This window comes from Mirounga leonina, unplaced genomic scaffold, assembly GCF_011800145.1.
Source record: "Mirounga leonina isolate KUSES-001 unplaced genomic scaffold, KU_Mleo_1.0 Mir_175, whole genome shotgun sequence".
Taxonomy (NCBI): domain Eukaryota; kingdom Metazoa; phylum Chordata; class Mammalia; order Carnivora; family Phocidae; genus Mirounga; species Mirounga leonina.
The window spans coordinates 30,523,121-30,544,551 of record NW_023270453.1 but is presented as its reverse complement, the minus strand read 5'-3'; the positions used below and the strand labels follow the sequence as shown (position 1 = coordinate 30,544,551).

General features: G+C 41.2%; 1 protein-coding gene across 4 annotated transcripts in view; it reads left to right on the top strand.

Annotated features, from left to right (window-relative positions):
• The window catches only part of TXNDC11 (thioredoxin domain containing 11), a 59,196-nt gene that overhangs the window by 1,325 nt on the left and 36,440 nt on the right, over positions 1-21,431 (top strand). The window contains exons 2-4 of one of the 4 annotated variants that reach the window (XM_035022285.1): positions 5,384-5,600; positions 9,160-9,257; positions 12,609-12,738. The exons of 1 other annotated variant lie outside the window; for it this stretch is intronic. In XM_035022285.1, coding sequence (XP_034878176.1) covers positions 5,384-5,600; positions 9,160-9,257; positions 12,609-12,738 — 445 coding nt within the window. Of the gene's footprint in view, positions 1-3,743; positions 5,601-9,159; positions 9,258-12,608; positions 12,739-21,431 lie in introns of those variants that run through there. 2 more of the 4 variants (XM_035022288.1, XM_035022286.1) reach the window with 2 other exon arrangements.

The window sequence follows — 21,431 nt, the reverse complement described above, 5'->3', positions numbered from 1 at the left end:
TGTTAAGCATAGTATGTGGCCTTTGTTGTCAGAGAGGTGTCAGAGGTTTGGGAATTTTAGTGAAAGGGGACAAATTATGATAACTGTTATTGATCATTTGCCAAGTACCAGCCGGGTTGCTCATCCTTGGCACTTGGGCAGAGGAGCTGTCCTGTCCATGGTAGAGTGTTTAGCAGTATCCCTGGCTTGTACTTACTGAATACCCATAGCACACAGCCCTAGATATGACAACCAAAAATGTCTTCAGACATTGCCAAGTGCCCCCTGGGGAACAAAACTGCTTGCTTGAGCACTGCAGCTTACTTACATCAGTGCATTTATTCCTTTAATACATCATCTAAGAACCTAGTATGGACCCAGAAAGGCTCAGTCCCCAATAAAGTCTGGATATACTCTTATCCTTCCAGGTTATAGATGAAGGAGTTGAGCTTTGGTCATGTTACAAAACTTGCCCCAAATCACACCCACCTATTAAGTGGCTGAGCTGGAATTTGAATCCTTTATTGTTAGGTACTAGGCTCTTAACTTTGCTCTTTATCATGGGCTGCGCAAAGAAAAATATATGAAGTATTTTATAATGTGGAATTGCAAGATATCTTTGGGTTCAATTTAGGAAGAGAGGTCCGTTGTGTGTGTCCATGTCCGTCCCCAACACCCCCCCCCGCCCCCCTCAGCTCCAGGGGTGGGGAACTTACTGACATCTGTTCGTCCATAGAAATAATGCTTCGTGTTTTTTCTGAAAGAACATGACTTTAAAAAGCTAAGAAAGTCCTTTGAGATTTGGGGAAGAAGGAAGAGTGTAAATCCAGTTATTGTGGCAGGCAGAGCAAGATCCCTACCTGCTTCGGAATAGGAGTGAGCCAGTGAATGGCCGCTTGCCTGTCCCTCTTTTTTCTGTGCCACTGGCAAATCTGGAGAGTCTTTTAATAGACTGAACTTGATTTTTTAGAGTCTTGTTTGATTGAATGGTGTCATGATACTGTTATAGACTCGAACATTTCTGACCCCCTTTTTCTATTTTACTTTTAAGATTGTTGCATTAATGAGGACAGAAGCTTACGAGAAAGTAGGATTTTTTTTAAAATTTTATTTTTATTAATAGCACCAGGCCTAAAATAAGGGACAGCCCTCCTCAGTGTTGGTTGCTTAGCTGAGTTCAAACCAGATAATATAAAAAAGGTTGATTTGGGGTGGAAACACAATAATTGTGCATTTTTGGGCCTTTAATCTTTATTTTACCTGCCTTTCTATTCATTGAGTCTCCTTGACTGCATCCTACTCCCTTTCCTTTCACCCTGATTTTGGAGGGAAAAAGTAGTGTGTCTGTATCTATATATGTATGTGTGTGCATATATTCATTTTCCTTTATTGCATTTTGTGATTTCAAAGCTGCTTCAGATCCTCTTCAGAAGGAGGTGTAACGTGCACGTTTCATAGAAAAATTGGGAGTTGCAACCCGCCATTTTTGCTTGCAACCAGCTCTTGAGTTTTTCGAACCTGAGACTGAGCCTTCAAATCTGCAGGAAATCTTTGATCTAGGTAGAGTTTCTCAAAAACTTGTAGCAAGTTTTAAGAGTTAAATGGAAACTTGTGAATGTTTCTGGTGGAGCAGAGGCAGATGTTTGTCTTCCCTGGTTAATGTTTGCTTTTCCATGGGCCACGTATTTTATCTAGCTGGTGTACTTTAGGAACCGCTCTGAACACGCAGAGCAGTAATACTGAGTGGATTATTATCCTTTGTTTGGCTGTCACAGACCTACATTTTCCCTCAGATTGTGTTATTTAACACTCAGCATGCAGTTTGACTAGTAGAAGAATCATCTCGAAAGAGGGAAATTTTGGAGCTTTTGATAACGTGTCACGCAGGGCCTTCTTCATCTCTTTGCATGGCTGCCTGTCATTCAGGTCTCGGCTTAAAAGATCCCCTGTCCCATCACCCTGTTAAATTCTCCACCTAGCAGTGATCCTTTTGTGGGTTTTTGTTTGTTGGGTATGTGTTCGGTTGTGTGTCGTCTCCCTTGAGAACATTTTCGTGCTTTCGGCTGTAGCCTGCATGCCTGCAGTGTGGTTTCTGAAGCATACTAACATTTGCTCAGTGAACATTTTTTTAAAATTATTGTGTAAGTGACTGAGTTTTTCAGGTTCTGGAGAACTTTTATATAGACAAAGCTCCCTGATTGAGGGGTTAAAATGGTAGTTTGAGTGAATAAATAGGAGATTTGTTCTTTTAATACCGCTTCTTCATGATATTAATAATTTTTGGTTACAAATAGGGAAGTAATAGATTTAAACCTGTCTTAATTCAGGAAGCTAACACCTTCTAGATGCAGAGGAGGGCATGGGATTCTTTCCTTTATGCTAAATGACCCAAGGCTCTTAGAGGAGGTAGGGTCTTGGGTGTTTAGGTTTTCCTTTTTGGTTCTAAATATCTGTCTGTCTGCTGGGCATCTCAGAGCCGGCACACTTTCCTTCTTGTTCTTCCTTCCTGCTACCTTGCTGTATTCTGAGAAGCCAGATTATCAAGTTAGTTTGAACACATATGTGAACATAGAACATAGTGATGTGGCCCTTAGGATCATGCCTAGTAAAGCAAATGAGCCTCTGACACTTTTATTCTGAGTGTTCTTAATTATGTCTATCTCTGTGAGTTGTTTTTTTTTTTTTAAAGATTTTATTTATTTGAGAGAGAGAGAATGAGAGAGAGCACATGAGAGGGGGGAGGGTCAGAGGGAGAAGCAGACTCCCCGCCGAGCAGGGAGCCCGATGCGGGACTCGATCCCGGGACTCCAGGATCATGACCTGAGCCGAAGGTAGTCGCTTAATCAACTGAGCCACCCAGGTGCCCCTATCTCTGTGGGTTTATATTTAATTTGCCTTTGCATATGTTCAGATGAGTAGGGGGGTCAGTTTGTTCGTTTCACAAATTATCGAACTTCAGAGGACCAGGCACCATAAACAGTGAGGCTCTAACAGTGAAAAAAATAGGGTTCTTGCCTTCAGGGAGTTAGTGATGTGGTAGAGTAAATAGGTAATCAGTAAAAGAAGTAAGTTACTGATTGTGGTGAGGGGTATAAAAGGCAACCAACAGGGAGCTGAGAGAAAAAAATGAGGTCTCCTACTTTGGGTAGAGTTGTCAGAGGAGGAGACACACCAGCCAAGATGTTTTTCTCATCAGCTTCATGGTGGTATATTTTATTTTCAGTAAAATTACACATTTTACATGTACAGATTACTTTTTTTTTTTAAGATTTTATTTATTTGACAGAGAGAGACATAGCGAGAGAGGGAACCCAAGCAGGGGGAGTGGGAGAGGGAGAAGCAGGCCTCCCGCAGAGCAGGGAGCCCGACGAGGGGCTCAATCCCAGGACCCTGGGACCATGACCTGAGCCAAAGGCAGATGCTTAACGACTGAGCCACCCAGGCGCCCCCAGATTAATTACTTTTGATAAATTTAACCACCTCCATCCTTTCAGTCAAGATAGAGAATGTTTCCTTCTCCCCAGAAAGTTTCCTCAGTACCCGTACTCTGCAGTCAGTGTTCCTGTCCCACTCCCCACTCTAGATAGTCACTGGTGTGATTATTTTGTTATAGATTAGTTTTGGAATTTTATATAATGCATTCATGTTATATGTATTCTTTAGTGTCTGACTTCTTCAGTGTAATTATTTTGAGAGTCATCCAGTTATGGTATGTATCAGTTCTTTTATTGTTGAGTAACATTTAATTGTAAGAATATACCCCAGTTTATTCTTTCACTTAATGAGTTACTCCAGCTTCTTTATGCTTACTATTTAGATAATTTATCTTTTCCCATCCTATGCTTTCATCCTATGTCTTTATGTTTAAAATGGGTCTCTTTTAGACAGCATTTGGTAGGTCTTGCTTCATTATCTAGTCTGGCATTCTCTTCTTCTTAATTGGGTGGTTTAGTCTTTTATATTTAATGTAATATTTAATTACATATTTAATATTTGATATTGTTGGGTATAATCCTACCTTCTGGCTATTTGTTTTCCATTTGTACCTTCTGGTTTTTGTTCCTTCCTTGGTCGTTTTCTGCCTTTTGGGTTAATTGAATATTTTCTAGGGTCTCTTTTTTAATTCTGTTGGTTTCTGGGCTAAACCACTGTATTGGTTTTATGTCATGTTAGTGCAGATGTGTGAACAGCTCAAGGTGTTCATTAAGCTCCTTTCACCTGGTGGGATGCAGCCTCAGCCAAGATATTTTGTCTTGATGGGAAAAATAGTGGCAGCTCTGTGACTTCAGACCACTTGTTCATTCTTTTCTGTCTTCTCTTGATCTCTCCCTTTTGGGAACTTCAGGTACTCAGGAAGACTGTTTTCCAGTTAAAATGGGCTGATACTTTGTTATTCATCTTTATTAACCTTTGGATCATGATATTGTTAACCTTAAAAATTAAACAGTTATTTTACCAGAAAAATGGGTTTATTCAGAAATAGCAGAGAACTGCAATCCAGGACATGCAAGCTATGACAAATCATAGGCAAGTCCCACAGACAAAGGAGAACAACATTATTTTATGGAGAAAGGGGAAGATGGGAGGGGTTGTTGTGAGTGAAAGTCCATTGGAGAGAAGCAAGAGTTTGGGGGGGATAACAGTTTTTCAATGGCTGATTGCTGGAGTAGTCAGTCTTTTTGTAGGAGTTGTTACATCTTTTCCTGTTGGGGCTTGTAATTCTTTTCCTGTTGAGGAGTTTCCTGTTGGAGTCTAATTGATCATTTTTTCCTGTAATTGACAGGGAGAGGTGCTGGCTCCCCCTTCTGGCCTCCCCACTCCATTTTAGTGGCTTCCCAATATATGTATCTGGAGAAACTACATTATTATTTGTTACTTTTGCCTGAATGCCCTGGATAAGTACAGGTCAACTCCAGCTCATAAACATAATGATTTCTCAGAGTTGAGTCCATGGTAAGAATTTCCCATAGAAATCTTATTAGTGGTAGCCACGAGAGCTCCCTCTCCTTAGTTCTGAGCAAGCTCGCTGGCTGTTCTGAAGCCCTGGAGATCAGCTCCTTTGGCGAGCCAGGCTGCAGAGAGGTGAGGGAGGAGTGTGTTGGGTGTGGGAGGCAAGAATAGGGATTATTCTAAGTCCTCCTTCTCCTTTGCTCTCTGCTGCCTTCCCACCCCACACCTGGGGAGACAGTATTAGAGAGTCGTTTTCAGCATATTGGTCATGTCTTGCATTCTCTCAGCTAAATATTGCCTTAGCACAGCATATTTTTTACTCCAGGGTGATGTTTTAGGAACTCCATGTTCTTACTCAAGGGATTTTTCTCTTAAGCTTCGATCTCCCTCCACAGAAAGCTGTTTTTAGAAGAAGATAAACTTAGCAATCATGTTTGTGTTTGCTCTTTTGTAGTCGAGCAAAAGATGTGATAATACCAGCAAAGCCACCTGTCAGCTTTTTCTCCTCGAGGTCTCCAGTGCTTGACCTCTTCCAGGGGCAGCTGGACTACGCAGAGCATGTTCGCCGGGACTCAGAGGTGGTGCTGTTGTTCTTCTACGCTCCATGGTGTGGCCAGTCCATTGCCGCCAGGTCAGAGATTGAGCAAGCAGCGGGTCAGCTTTCAGACCAGGTAATGCCAACACTCAGCCTGCAAATGGATGACTCAGCCCTGTGTGCAGGGCTGGTTGTTCCCAGAGATCCCTTACCCAGCTGGCTGACTGAGCCAGGGTGAAGGCCAGGAGCCTTACTTTAAAAAATTGTAATGCCTTCTATAAAGAAAAAGGATTTCTGATGGTAAGGGTCATAGTTGGTTAGAGGCAGGAGAGGGAGCAGGAGAGGGAAACACTGAGCTGTGTTTCCTTGTGATGCAGGTCAGTGTTCATCTCAGGGTGCCATGCTGTTTGGTTTCAATGCTGAAAAGCCTAGTTGAATATCCATTGGATACTTGTCCATGAGTTATTTTCTTTTCCTTTCTTTCTTTTTTTTAAATATTCACATTATTTATTTGAGAGAGAGAGTGCATGCGTGCGTGTGCATGTGCATGGGGTTGGGGTAAGTAGGCAGGGGCAGAGAGAGAATCTTAAGCAGGTTCCATGCCCAGCATGGACCCCGATGCAGGGCTGGATCTCACCAGCCTGAGATCATGGCCTGAGCCGAAACCAAGAGTCAGACTAAGCTAACCAGGTGCCCTGCTGTAAGACAGATTTATATGTCATGACTACAATGTAACATACTGACATTTTAAAAATACTTGGACCCAAAAAAAAAATAAATAAATAAAAGTAAAAATAAAAAAATAAAAATACTTGGACCAGAACTATATGCAACAAATACTTAATGAAGGTTAACCTTTGTGCTAGACCAAAGGGCTGCACAAATGAGTTATCTATATGGCAGTGGTTTTCAACCCAGTGAATCCCAGTTGCCTTTTATAAAACAAATATTTTATGAGGTGTCTTTTGCTATCCTGAAAAGGAATTCATAGATGATAAAACTTCCCTACACATTAAATTGCAAAAGAGCCAATCTACTAATTATAAAGGTGGGGGAAACAAAGGTAACACAATCAGGTCATGTGTGTTTCAGGATGTAAATGCTGGGGCAAAATAGGTCCTGGTCCCTTTATGGAGAACTTTTGGGGTCAGACTGGTAAAGGTGTGTTGTGTTAGAGACTCAGGTACCGTGGGGACACTGCTCTCACTGATTCGAGTTTCCTAAGCGGTAAACAGCTCTTGGTAAAGGCTGGAACCAAACAAAGTAATTTCTGCCTTGGGTTTACATAGGAGTTGCCTTCCCAAGAAATTCGGTGAATACAAAAACCATACTTTGGATTCACAGATGAAATGGAATTAGGTCCTGGGCTTGATTACTAACAGACAGGTTTTCTCCAGCCTCATTGTTGGGCAGGACATTTCAAACTGCCCTGGGGTGCTCTTCCCTGTGCAACGCAGTTTCGAGCATCGTGGGCTGTCTCCCACAGTGCCTGCCCACCCCATGCCCTGTAGCTTCCCAGTCACTGCAACAAGCAGAAGAGATCGCACAGATTTCTAAAAGGCTGCTGCTGAGAACCACTCATCTGAGGTAATTTATGCAGGCAGCTGAGTTCCAGAAGTTTCTTTGGAACTCTGGGTTGGTTTTTCTTAGAAACAATGTTATAAATGCTGGTGAGGCTTTCTGCCCAACCTAGCAAAGCCTTTTGAACCATTATAGATCCCTGAATGTGGTGCAAAGTACTGTTTAAATCTAGCTCTTCATTAGAACTCTTCATTGCCTGGGACACTGGTTCTGAGGGGGTTGTGATTTTGTGTTCTGACTTTGGACCCATGGGATCGATCAGTTCCCAGTACTCCCTTTACCCCCCCCCCCTTTAAAAATGACTAATAATAGGGGCGCCAGGCTGGCTCAGTTGGTAAAGCATGTGACTCTTGATCTTAGGTTCGTGAGTTCAAGCCTCACATTGGGCAGTAGAGCTAACTTAAAAAAAAAAAAAAAGGTAATAATAACCAAACTGGCAGACACTTCCAGGGAGGAAGCAGGAACTCTAATGGAGCGCTGGGAGGCAAGCGATAGGTTAGCATAAAAGAAATCGCCACTTCATTCCCCAGGCATTGCCCAAGTTTTCTGAATTAAGAGAACATGTGGGGAACAAGGAGGAAATCTGTGTTTAGGGCAGGTGTCAGTTCCTTGTTACCGTATTGTGAGCTGAAGCAGCGGTGTCCTTCTGAGTAAGTTTCGGAGTGGCGTTCTGGTGTCCTGGGCCCTGTGCAGTTTCTCATGACAGCTCTGCACACTGGCCCTGGCGTCGCTTGGAAGCAGGACCTCAGACTTGGATGGTGGAGCGGTTGGCTAAGGATCACATGACAAGTGGTGAAGGTTATAGTGCCATCCACAGCTAACGGGCACTGCTTTTTTCAAATGTTTTTTTCCAGCTCCTTCCAAATGGAGAGCTTATTATTCTGTGTTCTCACTAGGGAAAAGGAGGGGGTTTATTTTTGGAAACAGGCAAAATCGTTTGAGCCACATTGCTTTAAGTAAAATTAGCAAACGTGGTAGATTGTGCCCTATTTTTGAATAAAAAAATGAGATGTCGCCTTTAAGTAAAGATATCGTTGTTTTCCTTTCTCATAAATGGACTCTAAAAGGAGCTCTAAAGAGCTTCCACGAAGTTTTGAGCAATATTGCTATTTATGACATGTAAGGAAGGCCTCTAAAAGTGACTTTTCATTTGTAATCTTCATATTTTTTCAATATTACTATGAAAATTTCTTCACATAGCAAAGGTAAAGGAATTGTATATATGATTGCCAGTTAAATGTTGTTAATGACATTTTATTTTGCTTATTTGATCATGTATTTATTTCTCTTACTATTCCTCCAGTCAGTGGTTCTCACCTAGAGGAAATTTTCTCCCCCAGGGGACTTTCGGCAGCATTTGGAGCTATTTTTGGGCATCACTATTGAGTGGGGGAAGCTGCTGGCATGTAGTGGGTACAGGCCAAGAATACTGCTAAACCCTACAACCAGTGTGTAGGACTGCCCCTCAACAAAGACACACATACAGAAAGCCTCCTACCAGTGGAAGGCCAAAATAGCAGTGGTGCTGAAGTTGAGAAACCCTGCTCTAATCTATGAACCCATCTTCTTTGGGGTACTTTTCCAAGTAGATTGGAGACACAGTGACACTTCTCCTGAAATATCTTAGCATCTACCTATAAATATGTGTTTAATTTGTATTTTTGCTGCTTAATACTACATTTTAGAGCATAGCTTTAATTATCTTATTCTTACTGGTTTTTAATGTAGTTGTTAAAAATGGCTTTTGATATTTGTGACGTTTTATTTGCAGCTAACATTTTTTTTCCTTCTCCCATGCTCAGTTTGACTGTCAAAAGTAGAAAAAGCTCACTGGTGCTCATTGACTTTAGAATTCAAAGCAAATCATTTTCCTCTTGGACTAGACTGTAAAATACTGGTCAAATACTAGAGTCCTAGCTAGACACCATAGATGAAAGTCTGTCTTTTTTTTTTGTGGTGGTAGATGATGACCTTCTTTGAATACCAGAGATAATTTTTTTCTCACTTTCTGTTTTGGAGAGGAATAGTTCCATTTCTATGATTTTTATCTTTAAAATCTTGGTTATTTTTCAGTTGTTATTCATAGTCATTTGAAACCTTTTTTGGCTCTGCAGGTGTTGTTTGTGGCAATTAACTGTTGGTGGAACCAGGGGAAATGCAGAAAACAGAAGCATTTCTTTTATTTCCCTGTGATATATCTGTATCATCGGAGGTAAGAATTAGTTTTCTAATTCCAGTTACGTTCCGAAGTGAATTTTTTTTCTGTTTAAAAGTATTAGATATTCACTGTAGGAAATTGAGAAAGTACAGATAAGCAAAAAATACAGATAAGCAAAAATAAGAGGATCCGGATATTTAATCAGCCATACATAATCGTTATGTGTTTTGATTTATATCGTCCTCTGACTATACACATCCACCCTCTTTTTTTTTTTCCAAAATAAAAAAATGGGATTGTGTAGTAATAGTATTTCCTAAACTGCTTTTTCTTGCTTGTGTGAACATTTTTTTCATACCATTACGTAGTGTATGGCATTGGTTTTGGTAGTGCTAGTGGCCCTATTGTGCGGCTGTACATTTCAGACATCCTGAAGTACTTTATTGTCTGAAAATACACAAAGGTCCTTATCCTGTCACCTGGCAACATACATAAGCAGGAGGGAATCTTAGCACCTTTTCAGCTGGGAAGAAAGTTACTATGAGTCCCCGGTCCTATGCCCATAATCCTGAAACCCAAAGAGCTTTGAAGACCTGAAAAGTTTTCGTAAATTTTGTTCCATATGCATTCATCTAGCCTGAAGTAACAAGAGGCTGCCTTTGGTCTTTATCCCACTTAAGGAGCCAGTTTATTTATTATGCTGCAGAAATATTGGTGTTTGATTTTGGAATACTGCCCAGACGTTGCTGTGAGTGTTAAGTAATGTCTAAAATCGGTCTTGAAGAATTTTGGAGACAGATGAGACTTTAGACTTCAGTGTAATTGGCTTGAAGTTTGTTAATGAAGGTAAAATGGGTAAAGAATGTTTGATTAGTAGGAACTTTACTTTTTATGCTTTATTTTTTCCCTCCCTCTGAACTTCCTAGGCTTTAATCAGTGAGGATTTATAAGAAACATCAAACTATCATTTGTGGATTATCTGTCACGTTCCATCACACCTCATGTTTCTAACATAAAATGTTGTGTGGCATGTAGTATTATTTCTCAAGAGCTGTTAAGTAATATTTGAGCAAAAATGCACTTTCTTACCGCATCTCCACCTTCAGAGTCTCTTCTAGATACAAGAGTACTTCTCAGAGAATAAACTGTTGCATTTGAAGATGCTAAAGCTGTCTGCTCTGTAATGGGATAAATAAGCTTGCCCTGCGAAGGTCCCTGCAGTTCTCTTTTTGGAAGTAGACAATATTTGGAGATAGGAAATAGGTCACAGGTGCCTAGTGAGGAGTATAGGCCTTGCCACTAGGTAACCCAAGTCAACTGTCCAGAGGTGGGCCTAATTTGATGTGATACTAAAATCAGGAGACTTGCCTTGAATCAAGTACAAAATATCTTTTTGGGTTATATGGCTGTGCAGTATATTGTCTTATACTGTTTTCTTAGATTTATGGAAAGATTGAAAGGACAGGCAAGGAACCTTAGAAACATCTAGTCCATCCTTCTCATTTTATGAGGAATTTGAGGTTGATACTCTCCTTGAAGTGCTTGCCCCTCATCTTTGCCTGTTAGGTTTTACTTGTTTCAGTTCGTTCAGACCTCTTAATACTCACTTGAATATCTCCCATTCCCAGTGTACCAAAAACAAGCAAGTGCTAAGGCACAGAGATACCTGAAAGGTAGCCTTTTCATATCCCGTTTAAGAATCTGCAAGTTCTCTGTTCTATACATAACACACATGAATGAATGTGTGTCTTCAGCTAAGCTCTCCTGTGACCTTTCGGTGGTGCTGAGGTTCTCTTGGTTAATAGTGCTTGCAAATGTGGCCCCTCAGCCTCATCCCTGGGCAGACAGACCATTGCTGTCCGTGTGTTTCTGTTGTTCCTGTGTTCGTAATGGCTTACCTACTAGTGGCTGCTGAGATTAATAGACTTTCTGTTTTGCTTTTAAGTAGATTCCATTTTTTTTGCTTGTATTGATACCACTCACTAAGAAAGTTTATAAAAGGCTCTAAGGCAGGGAGTAGTTTCTTCTAACACTCTGTTCACGGCTCAGCAGCCCTGGATCAGCTCGTCCCGTGGTCGTGACTGTGGCATGTTGGTAAAATGTGTTCTGCACCTGCATTCTGAGATCTTCTCAGCTTTTACAAGTCACTGGGATCCTTCTAACGACCCTCCAGGAGGCTGTTTGCCTGAGTAGATGATGTTTCCAGATTTGTTGGCTCCGTTTTGCTGAACAAAATGTGTTATCAGATGATTTTTTGATTTCTTCCTTTAAATTAAAAATTGTTAGTGGCTGATGGGGTTGGTGGTGGTGGTACTTTTTAAACTAATGTAGGTCTTGAATTGATAGAGTTGTTAACTCTGTCTCCCAGCTGTGCATGTAGAGCGCTATTTTTACTTTTTTCATGCTAACATTCTTTTGTTTGGCATCATATTTTCAGTGCACCCTGAAGAATTGTGTTTATCTCATCCCATTATATGTGTGTTTGTCATTTATGTAAGCATATGGTATTGGGATCACAGCATTTATGTAAATCTTTACTATACTCTGTTTATTTTGCTATTAACAGCAAGCTTAATGTCAATTTCTATTTAGACAGAAGAATGGTTATGGAGTTACTGTATTTCACCTTACTCCCCCATCCCGCCACATACCATTCAGTTATGTTTGAGCAGCATCTGCATTGTGCAAGATTGAAGAAAGCCATGTGAGGATTCTGATTAGCTTAGGAGGGTAACTGAAAGTTGGTCTTATTTCTTAGCAATGCTAAATCAAATTCCTGTGCATCCCTAAGCACACCTGGAAGGGAAAATAAGATCATTTTTGGAGATCCCTAACTTTGTCCCTTCCCATTATCCTTTTTTGTTATAGTAAAGCGTTCAGTAGGTTTCAGGTTATTTAGTGATCCTTTGTGTAAGTGCCTTTGGGAATATTTAGTAAGTACGTTTTAGTAGGCCAAGGGCCAGTTGCTCAGCTTGTTTTTTATTTCAGGGTGATGTGTAAAAGAAAGCACCCCCCCCCCCACGTTGAATTAATTGAATGAATTGATCCTGCAATCCTTTAGCATTTGGTCAGTTTCCAGGATTGCCTTTCTGTTTGGTTTTGTTTTTTAAAGAAATATCATTATGGGGATTTTTCTTTTTCCCCCAGAGGCTAGAATGAATGTTTTTTGTTTGAAATTCAGTTTGCAGTTGAATTAAGCTCATAGAAAAGAAGTGGCTGCTTGTGCCACCCGGCACATGAAATGCTTACTCTCAGTTGGTCCTCCATTCACCTCCCGGGACACAGGCTACTTACCTACGAAGCAGTCAGGATCGTCTTGTGGTGTTGATGATTTCAGTTATACGTTACAGGTTTAATGCATGGTGTATTATTTTTATTTTTTTATTTTTATTTTTTTGGTACTAGTTTTGGACCAATCGAATACAAAGGCCCCATGAGTGCTGTTTACATTGAGAAGTTTATCCGCCGGGTGATGAAACCACTTCTCTACATCCCATCTCAATCAGAATTACTAGATTTTCTCTCAAACTACGAGGTACCTGTCTTTCATATCTCCTCCCATCCCCAAGGTTTCACTGGGTTGTGTTGGATTGTTTATATTAGAAGGGTTTTTTATACCTCTTGATTTGCAGCAATGAAAAGATCACATTATAGATAAGCCCCAATTAAATGATTTTTGAGATACTCGATCGTAGGGATGGTTTGGCCGAGTGAGTTTTGAGAGAATGGAACACTTGTAAACCTTGTGAATTTTTTGTTTGGGAATTTCCAGCAGACTTTCAATTTGTCTTATGATGAGCTTAGAGCAGATAAGAATTAACTTACAGGTTTATATGCACCTGCAAATTTCTAAAAATTTTATTTGATACTGTATGGCATGTTACTATGGAATACTTGGTTTTACTTGTCAGCTGTAGTTTAGCTTTAAAAAAAACTGGGAATGTGTGCCCTTCTATTTTATAAAGTGCATAACTCTTTCAAGGTCTTATTAACAGAAAGTTTCCTAACATGGCTTCTCTGCTGCTTTCCCATTGCCAGCTTCATCCCCTGATAAATTGTTTTTTATAGGATCTTCAGTGTGTGTTCAGGACCTCTTATTATTGAGAGGCCAGTATAAAGCTTAAAATAATCTCAATAAATTATAAGAACAGTTCCACAGAAGAAGTCATTGCAGCAAGTGTAAATCATACTTGGGTACAGCAAGTAAAAGTGATACTTAGATACAGGACCATAGGTACCTGAGACATAAACCCTACGAATCCAGACCTCACTGAGGATTTAGTAATTGTGACTGGGTTGGATTTTACCTTTTGCACTGGGGAGATTTTATGTAGATTGGACATGAATTTCTGTCGTTACAGCTTTTCGGTCATGTTAGGGACACTGTTTATGTGTTAACTCTGAGTAGATTCTTTAAGCAGCAGTGTTAATATCTAATTATTCTGCTTGTAAGTTCTCAGCTGTGCATTAGAGTGAATGTGTCCTTACTCTTACGTGGCTATGGGATGGCTTTCCATGCCCCTCACAGGCTTGTCTCTCGTTCTGCGAGGGCAGGCACGGGATGGCTCTCCGTGCCCCTCACAGGCTTGTCTCTCGTTCTGCCAAGGCAGGCTGGCAGCTGGGTGCCTGGGCCTGGTCCCACTGGCAGCACTAACTGGTTCTGTGACATGGGGCAGGTCACTCACCTGCCAGGCATCAGGGGACTGGAACGGGCATTTAACTCTTAGTTGCAATAGTTGTGTGATAGGTGGGTTTTCATGTAGATTTGCAGTAGATGACGGTCACGGAGGCGGTACGGCAGAATGGTGAAGAATCAGGACTTAGACACCGAGCTCCGTCACTTGTTAGCTGTGTGGCCTATGGGCTTCTTAACCTCTTTAAGCCTCCATGCCTTCATCTATAAACAGGGATTAAATAAGACATGAAAGTGCCTGCAGGATGTAGTCCCAATAAATGAAAACTTATCCATAGAAATGGCGTCATGGGAAAATCCTGGATATTTAGCACTATTGAGAGAACTCGACATGTGTGTAATGTTTGCTGGAACTTCCTACTTATATAAGAAATCTTTTGTTTGTTTTATAATTAAGATGATAAAAAATGACCTGCAGGGGTAAAGAGGTCTTCCTTCAGGTAGGCTTTGTAGGGACTTCTGTAGGACACTGTGCCTAGTTTTGCTTGAAATCCTGTTTTTTTCTTTACATTTTCACTGAGTTTCTCCTAAAAAATAAAGGGAAAATGGCAGACGAGCAATGGCACATGAATAAATAGTATATATTATGTGTTTACCCTTTCAAAGAAAAGTATGGAAAACATTGAGATCACTTAGCCTTATAATAAGAGTACTGAGAGGCAACTTCATTATTATTTTCAGCTCCTTTGGAGATCTGTATCCAGAGTTCAGAGCTAGTTCTTAGCAGGGGTCATGTGATAAGGAGTAGGACTCAGCTAGGACTCTAGAGGTCTAGGTTTTAGTCCTGACATGAGCAAGTCTCTGACTTCTGAGTTTTATACAGATTTCTAGTCTCTGAAGGTAGGGAATTGGCTCACATAATCCCTTCTGACTGTTTTGACTTTGATAAAGTTTAGAGGCTGAAAGAGGGAGGCAGAAGAAGGTTCATCAGTTATTGGTTGGGGAAGTTTTTTTGAGACATGCCTTTGAACATCTGTATCAGAGCTCTTTCTGATCTTGTTTTGTTTATGGCCTCTATAGTGTCTCTGTGGTTGGACCTGCAGGAGAGAGGCGAGTTCCCCTTTATGACTGAGCAGCAAAGCTGGTTCCTTACCTTTAGCCTCTGCATTCTCTGAATCTACTTGTTAGCAGTGCTTTCAGAGATGATGCTCAAAGTTTGACGCTGAGTTCACATCAGACTCACTGATGTGCTGGTGACATTACTCATTTCGGCGGCCTGCTGAGTTAGAATGATGTACAGCAGTGTTCAGACTGCCTTTAAAACAGGACCAAGAAGGTGCTGCCAAGATGGGACCCCGTATGGCCTGTCAGCCTTTAGAATGCTTCCTCCCAAAGTGGTAGATAGCTTTTATCATGTTAGTATCATCTTTCACTGGGCTGCTTCTCACTGAGATGAAATTGCCTGGTTGGCAAGAGACAATATTTGATTAATGGTGAAAGAACTCAGGAGGCCAGCCCAGCATGGCACTTGTGAAACCATCTATCTTGTGAAACCTGCCAACACTGCCTAGATGGTCTCGGTTTCGTGCACACTCTTTGTAAGATGACGTAACGGCAAAATGTTAGATCCAGAAATGAAACCACCGCCATGGCTTCGAGAGTCGAATTAAGAGGAAAGGTAAAGACATTTTTGGAGGCCCCGCTATAGAGCACAATATGCTTCTGGACATTCCTCTGAATTAAGGTTTCCCAACCTCGGCATTATTGACACTTGGAGTCAGGTAGTTCTGTGAGGGTGGGGGCTGTCCCACACTTTGCAGAATGTTTAGCAGCAGTCTTGGCCTCCACCTACTGGACACCTGTAGCACTTCCTTCCGCCCTTAGCTGTGACAACCAAAAATAGCCAGGCATTGCCAGATATTCCCTAGGGGGACAAAATCACCTCAGTTGAGAATGTCTCTTGTAAATTACTGTTTTTCCCAAATAAGGCCTTAGGATGCTTCACAGGTATTAGAACAAACAGATCTTTTTTTTTCAGGTAGCACGCAGAATGCCACAATCTAATTGTTGCAAGCTTATCTCATATCACAGTGGCAGAATATGGAAATCAAGCAGTGCCTTGACTGGAAAATCCTGGAGCGTTATCTGGGGGGACTAGAGACAGGATGAGTTGTATTGTCATCAGTAGAGCTGTCCGTGATGTTCAGTCTTATACTCATTGTTACTGCCCCTCCCCACAAAATATACTTCCTAATATGTTAAGGGTCTTGCTAATTTAAAGAAATCTTACTATGAAAGGTACATCTTTTGATCAAGAGCCTTATCTCGTAATTTTTGTGTTTTGTAAAGGGATTTCAATATTAAGTGTATTTAAATTTAAGTATACCAGAATTGGGCTAAAATAATGCTTTAATGTTTTTGTGGCACTAGAATGGCAATGCTTTTTGCTTATGTCTCTAGGTGTGTTTGTGACATCTTGAAGGAGTACATTTGATAATTGTCCCCTCATTAAAAAAAACCATACTGATTAATTGTAAATTCATTTGTCTTTAATCGAGATATTTGTGAGCAGTTTGGACCGTCATAAAATTGTGCCATTAGTGTTTATTACTTGGGAAGTAATGATATTCTGGAAGTAATAACCTTTAACATAAACTTTTATTATGTGTATCCTGACCATATATGTATATGCTTATGTTGCTGTCACAAAGAGAAATGCTCTAGTTTTATCTTGGTTTGAATTTTTGTAAGTCCCTCAGATGAATCCTTCCAAAAGCCTCTTTCAGTTGATTTGATACTGAATTACCGAAAACAGTAAAAGTTTTTAACCAGTGGAAAACATTGTATTTAACTTGATATCTCAAACCTGCCCAAATCGGTTTGCTCGTCATTAACTCTAGTTTTCTAGGTTTTAGTCCTGACATTAGCAATGTCACTGAGCCTGGATGCACTGAGTAGAATATGACACTGAGCCTGGATGCAGTTTTTAGGAAAATAATTTTGCCTTTGATTTATTGAACATCACAGAAAGACATTGCAGGGTGAATATTATAAATACTTGTTTCTATAAGTTCCAAAATACTTTACTTGTTATTGGCCAACAAAGAATGTGTAAACTATGCTCTGGTAAAGTGCCCTCCAGTTTTCACGTGCTTTTGCTTCTGATCTTCCTCAATAGCCATGTGAGATAGAAATGATAGGTCCTTCTAAACAGATTCAGAACGTGGGGGGCACAAGGGGTGTAATTTAACCCTCAGTGGAGCCTGGCCTGTAGCCCAGGGCTTCTGGCTCCCCAAATTCTTGCTTGTATCCAAAGAAATGTTTAAGGTCTCAGAGTTGAAACTTCACTGTGGATCTAGAAGTTAAAACTTTGGGTGTTTAACTATTTTATGTCATTTTTCAGGCTTTCTCTTTCAGGATAGAAAAATTTTGAAGGTGTTGGCTTCTTAATTTGTAACTTTTTCCCCTTCATTTTTAGGAATGGTGTTTAAGAGTAAATAGTGATTGAGGGTGGGGCCATGGGTGTTGACCTGCTGTTAAGGCAGCAGGGTCTCACTATTTCGTGTTACTGAGTGGGTGTTCTATGTAGGATAGTCACAGTATCGAGGCAGGGTAATGTCTAGATTTTTCTTCTCAGATATGCACTAAAATCATACCTGCCTTGGAGCGCCTGGTTGGCCCAGTTGGGAGAGTGTACACTCTTGATCTCGAGGGTTGTAAGTTTGAGCCCCATGTTGGGTGTAGAGATTCCTTAAAAATAAGTAAGTAAATAAGTAAATAAATAAATGAAATCATACCTGCCTTATAAATAATGAATGCCACTAGAAACTGAGGTAAACTTGCCAGTGGATACTGCAGAGGGAGAAGAAGAGCTTGAAGTCCTCCTGTTGCAAACCATATTAAGAAATTCTACTTTCGGGCTCCTGGGTGGCTCAGTTAGTTAAGCGAGACTGCCTTCGGCCCAGGTCATGATCCTGGAGTCCCAGAATCGAGTCCTGTATCGGGCTCCCTGCTCAGCCGGGAGTCTGCTTCTCACCCGACCCTCCTCCCTGTCATGCTCTCTGTCATTCCCTCTCTCTCTCAAAAAAAAAAAATCTTAAAAAAGAAAAAGAAATTCTGCTTTCTTCATTCCCTCCATCTGTAGAATCCCTCTTCCTTGAGGGTTCTTCCTGCCTGTTTAAGATACAGACAGGAAAGTGTCGTTTATTACTTGTGGACAACATAGACAAACATATGCCAGGGGCATTTTTATTTTGGTGAATGTCGAGTTGAGTGGGCAGGGAATAGCGTTTGGTAATGGTAATGTCACTTACAAGGTCAGGAGTTCTATGGCTCTTCTAATTTTAGTATTTTTTTAGGTATCATTTGACAGGTATCAGTAGCTTCTACATCAATAATGCTTTTTTGTTTTTGAAAGCACTTGACAGAATCATCTGATTTGTGCCTTGTAACCTACCTACCAAAAGCCAACAGTATTATTTAGAATGCTTATCTTGTATTTGCAGCCAAAATAGTTTTTGATTCTTTTCATGAGTTTTCTGTAATTTATCCACTTACGATCAGTGATTTAGCGTACATCCATTAATTTATTCTTAGCAGGTTTGGCAAACCACATTGTTTTAAATTTAAGTGGGATGGGGAACAATCTTGGGAATCTTTTGGAGGGGAAAGTTGGGTGTTAGGAAAATTGCCTGGTGATAGAAAACCTGAGCCTTTTGGAGAAAAACCTAGTAGAATGCCTGGCACCTGCTGTTACCTGTTGTTTGTTAGTAAAAGTCTACTCTGCAGTTGAGCAAATAAATAGGTACCACCTCTGTCAACTCCTAGGTTGATAGCACCGTGAATGAAACAGTTCTGAATTTTCTCAGGTGTGAGTTGACATTAGTAAGAAATACTTCCAGTGCCAAGGAGTAGAAACACTGAGGTTACTGTTCTTACGGCCACTAGAGGGTGTGCACCCCGTCTGCCAAAATGTATGCCTCACTGCAAATGGTGTTCACTTAGCAAAGAAATACTTTATGCTGATGAGGTTTGCTGGCCTCCTATAAATAGCCTCTTTCCAGCCTCCTCATGATAGCAGGTGCTGAGTATACTGTACCCCAGGGAATGGAATTAAAAGCATGCAAACTGGGTCAAGTTGTAATCTGGTACTCATCATGTTTTAGTCTTGCTAAATTGTAGGAGGCGCTTTGTTTCATTTCTCTTTTTGTCTCCATTCTTCCACTCATTCACAAATGTTTATTTTGTGCCTGCCCGGTGCCAGGTACTGTCTGAAGTGGATATGTAGTGATGAACAAGAGAGACCCTCTGGAGATAAACAACAAACAGGAACACAGACAAGGTGCAGGGAGTTGAGAAGTGTCCTCCCAAAATGCCTGTCTGCCCGGAACCTCAGCATTGGCCTTATTGGGAGATAGGGTCTTTACAGGTGTCGTTAGTTAAGGATCTCGAGATGAAAGCATCCTGGACTTAGAGCAGGTCCTAAACCCAGTAACTGGTGTCTGTATAAGAAGAGGAGAGGACACAGAGACACGGGCGAGAAGGCCATGTGAAGCCACAGGCAGACACGGGAGTGGTGCAGCCACAGGCCAGGGAATGTCTGGAGCCACCAAAAGCTGGGGAAGAGGCAAGGAAGGATTCTTCCTCGGAGCCTGCAGAGAGAGCACAGTCCTGCTGCCCTCCTGATTCCGCACTGCTAGCCTCTAGAACTGTGAGAATAAATGTGTTGTTTGAGGCCACTGAGTTTGAGGTAATTTGTTAGGGCAGCTCTAGGAAACTAATGTACAAGGTCGTTTCAGATAAGTGCCCACAGGAAAATGAAGGAGGGTGATGTGGTAGACGCAAGGGCAGGGAGGAATGGTATAACTGATTTAGAAGACAGGGAAGCCTTTCCTCTGAGGAAAGGATGTCGCAGCAGAAACTTCCACTGAAGCCTGTGTGTGAGGCAGCCCTGAGGAAAGATGGAGGGAGTGCTTCAGGAGGAGGGAACAGGAAGTCAGAGGTCCTAAGGAAGGACTAGGACTGGTGGAGCCAGAGCAGAGGGCACAGTGGTAGGAGAGGAGGTCACAGAGGTGTCTTCCTACTGTCGTGGGTCCCGATTAAACCTGACCGTGACACGCGTGAGGGAAGAGCACGGGCACTTGAGCTCCTGTGTCCGCTCATCTGGTGGCCAGTTAAGCATCCAGGAATGGACCAGTAGGACCCTGGGGGTGGAAGACCTTCACACGTTGGTAAGCATCCGAGTGAGGAGGGACAGCCTGTGGATCGGCAGGTCTTGCTCCCCAACTTCAGCCCAGCGTCAGGCAGGTCTACGTGCTCGGCCGGCTCATCTGAAAGAGCCTCACAGGGGCGGGGTCTGGACAGAGTCCTCTGCCTGGCAGTGGCCCCTGGGTTTATTTGCTGCTGAGCAAACTATGGGCCTGGACCTAGAAAGGTCCTTGTGTGTGAATATGCACTTTTTTGTTTGAAATATTTTAAGGTTCATTCTCAAACATGCCGGTTTTCAAAATTTAATACAGACCATTAATGGTATTGTGCATATTTGAAAAATAACACTTGAAATAGACTTTGCCTGTTCCTTGTGTTCTGAATGGCTAGTTTTTTACAATTTCTGTAGCTTTGTATCATCCCCTGTAGTTGTTGAGTCTTATGGTCTTCATTTCTTTGGCAATGAGAAGTGAAAATAATTTTGCAGATGGGATTGCTTGCTTTGTATTGTTTATGGGATTACTTTGGTCAAAGTGCTTGAAAATTGCAGTGCTGGTTCTTTTGAAGATGAGGCTCCTTCCTCCAAACTACGAAGGCCCTTGGAAAACTGCAGCTGTGAGGCTGTCAACAAGAAGAAATTCTTCCCTTATAGAGGTGTCCACCCTGTTACTTGTTTTGAAAGGTTGAGTTTGGGTTTTCCTTGAAGACTTCGAATTCGCATTTTCCTTACTTCACTACTATGTGTACCCGTTCATATGTATGCATGAACATGTGTAGTTGCACCATGCGTGTAGACAGATGCATGCTTGTGGGCCATGTGTCCACTCTTAGCATGAGTGAGAAGAGGGCTGAAATTGACCTCATTTAATTTTTAGCCACGAAACAGTTATTAATATGTAGGATGAATTTATTCCATTTGATTTTGGTTTGGAAGATTGGTCAGAATTTAAAGAAACTTAAATGAGTCTGTTGTCTTTCTGTTAGCTTCCATTTTTGTTATCTTTTGTGCCCAATATTAACGAAGTGACTAGAATTTCTAAAGATGTTGTCTTTCTTTGTTTTCGGTAGAAGCGCTTATTACACTGTCATAGCCTTGTTTGAAACCGTAAGAACCCAAACACTGTAATTCTACTTGAAGTCAGTTCTGGGTCGGCTTGTTAAAAACATGTTGAAGGAGTTTAGCAGAAAAAATGTTGTTTTCTGATTTCCTCAGTTGTTTGAGAAATAAATTTATGTGCTGTTTTCTTTTTTTTAGATATTAGGATTAAACATTCTGACTCTCTGTTTCTAAAAACCAGTTGATTTATTTAAAATTGAATCTTAAAATAAGAAGTGTTTTAGATTTGAAAGGGTGTGTTTTCCACTACAGATCAGAAATTTCCCCTTTT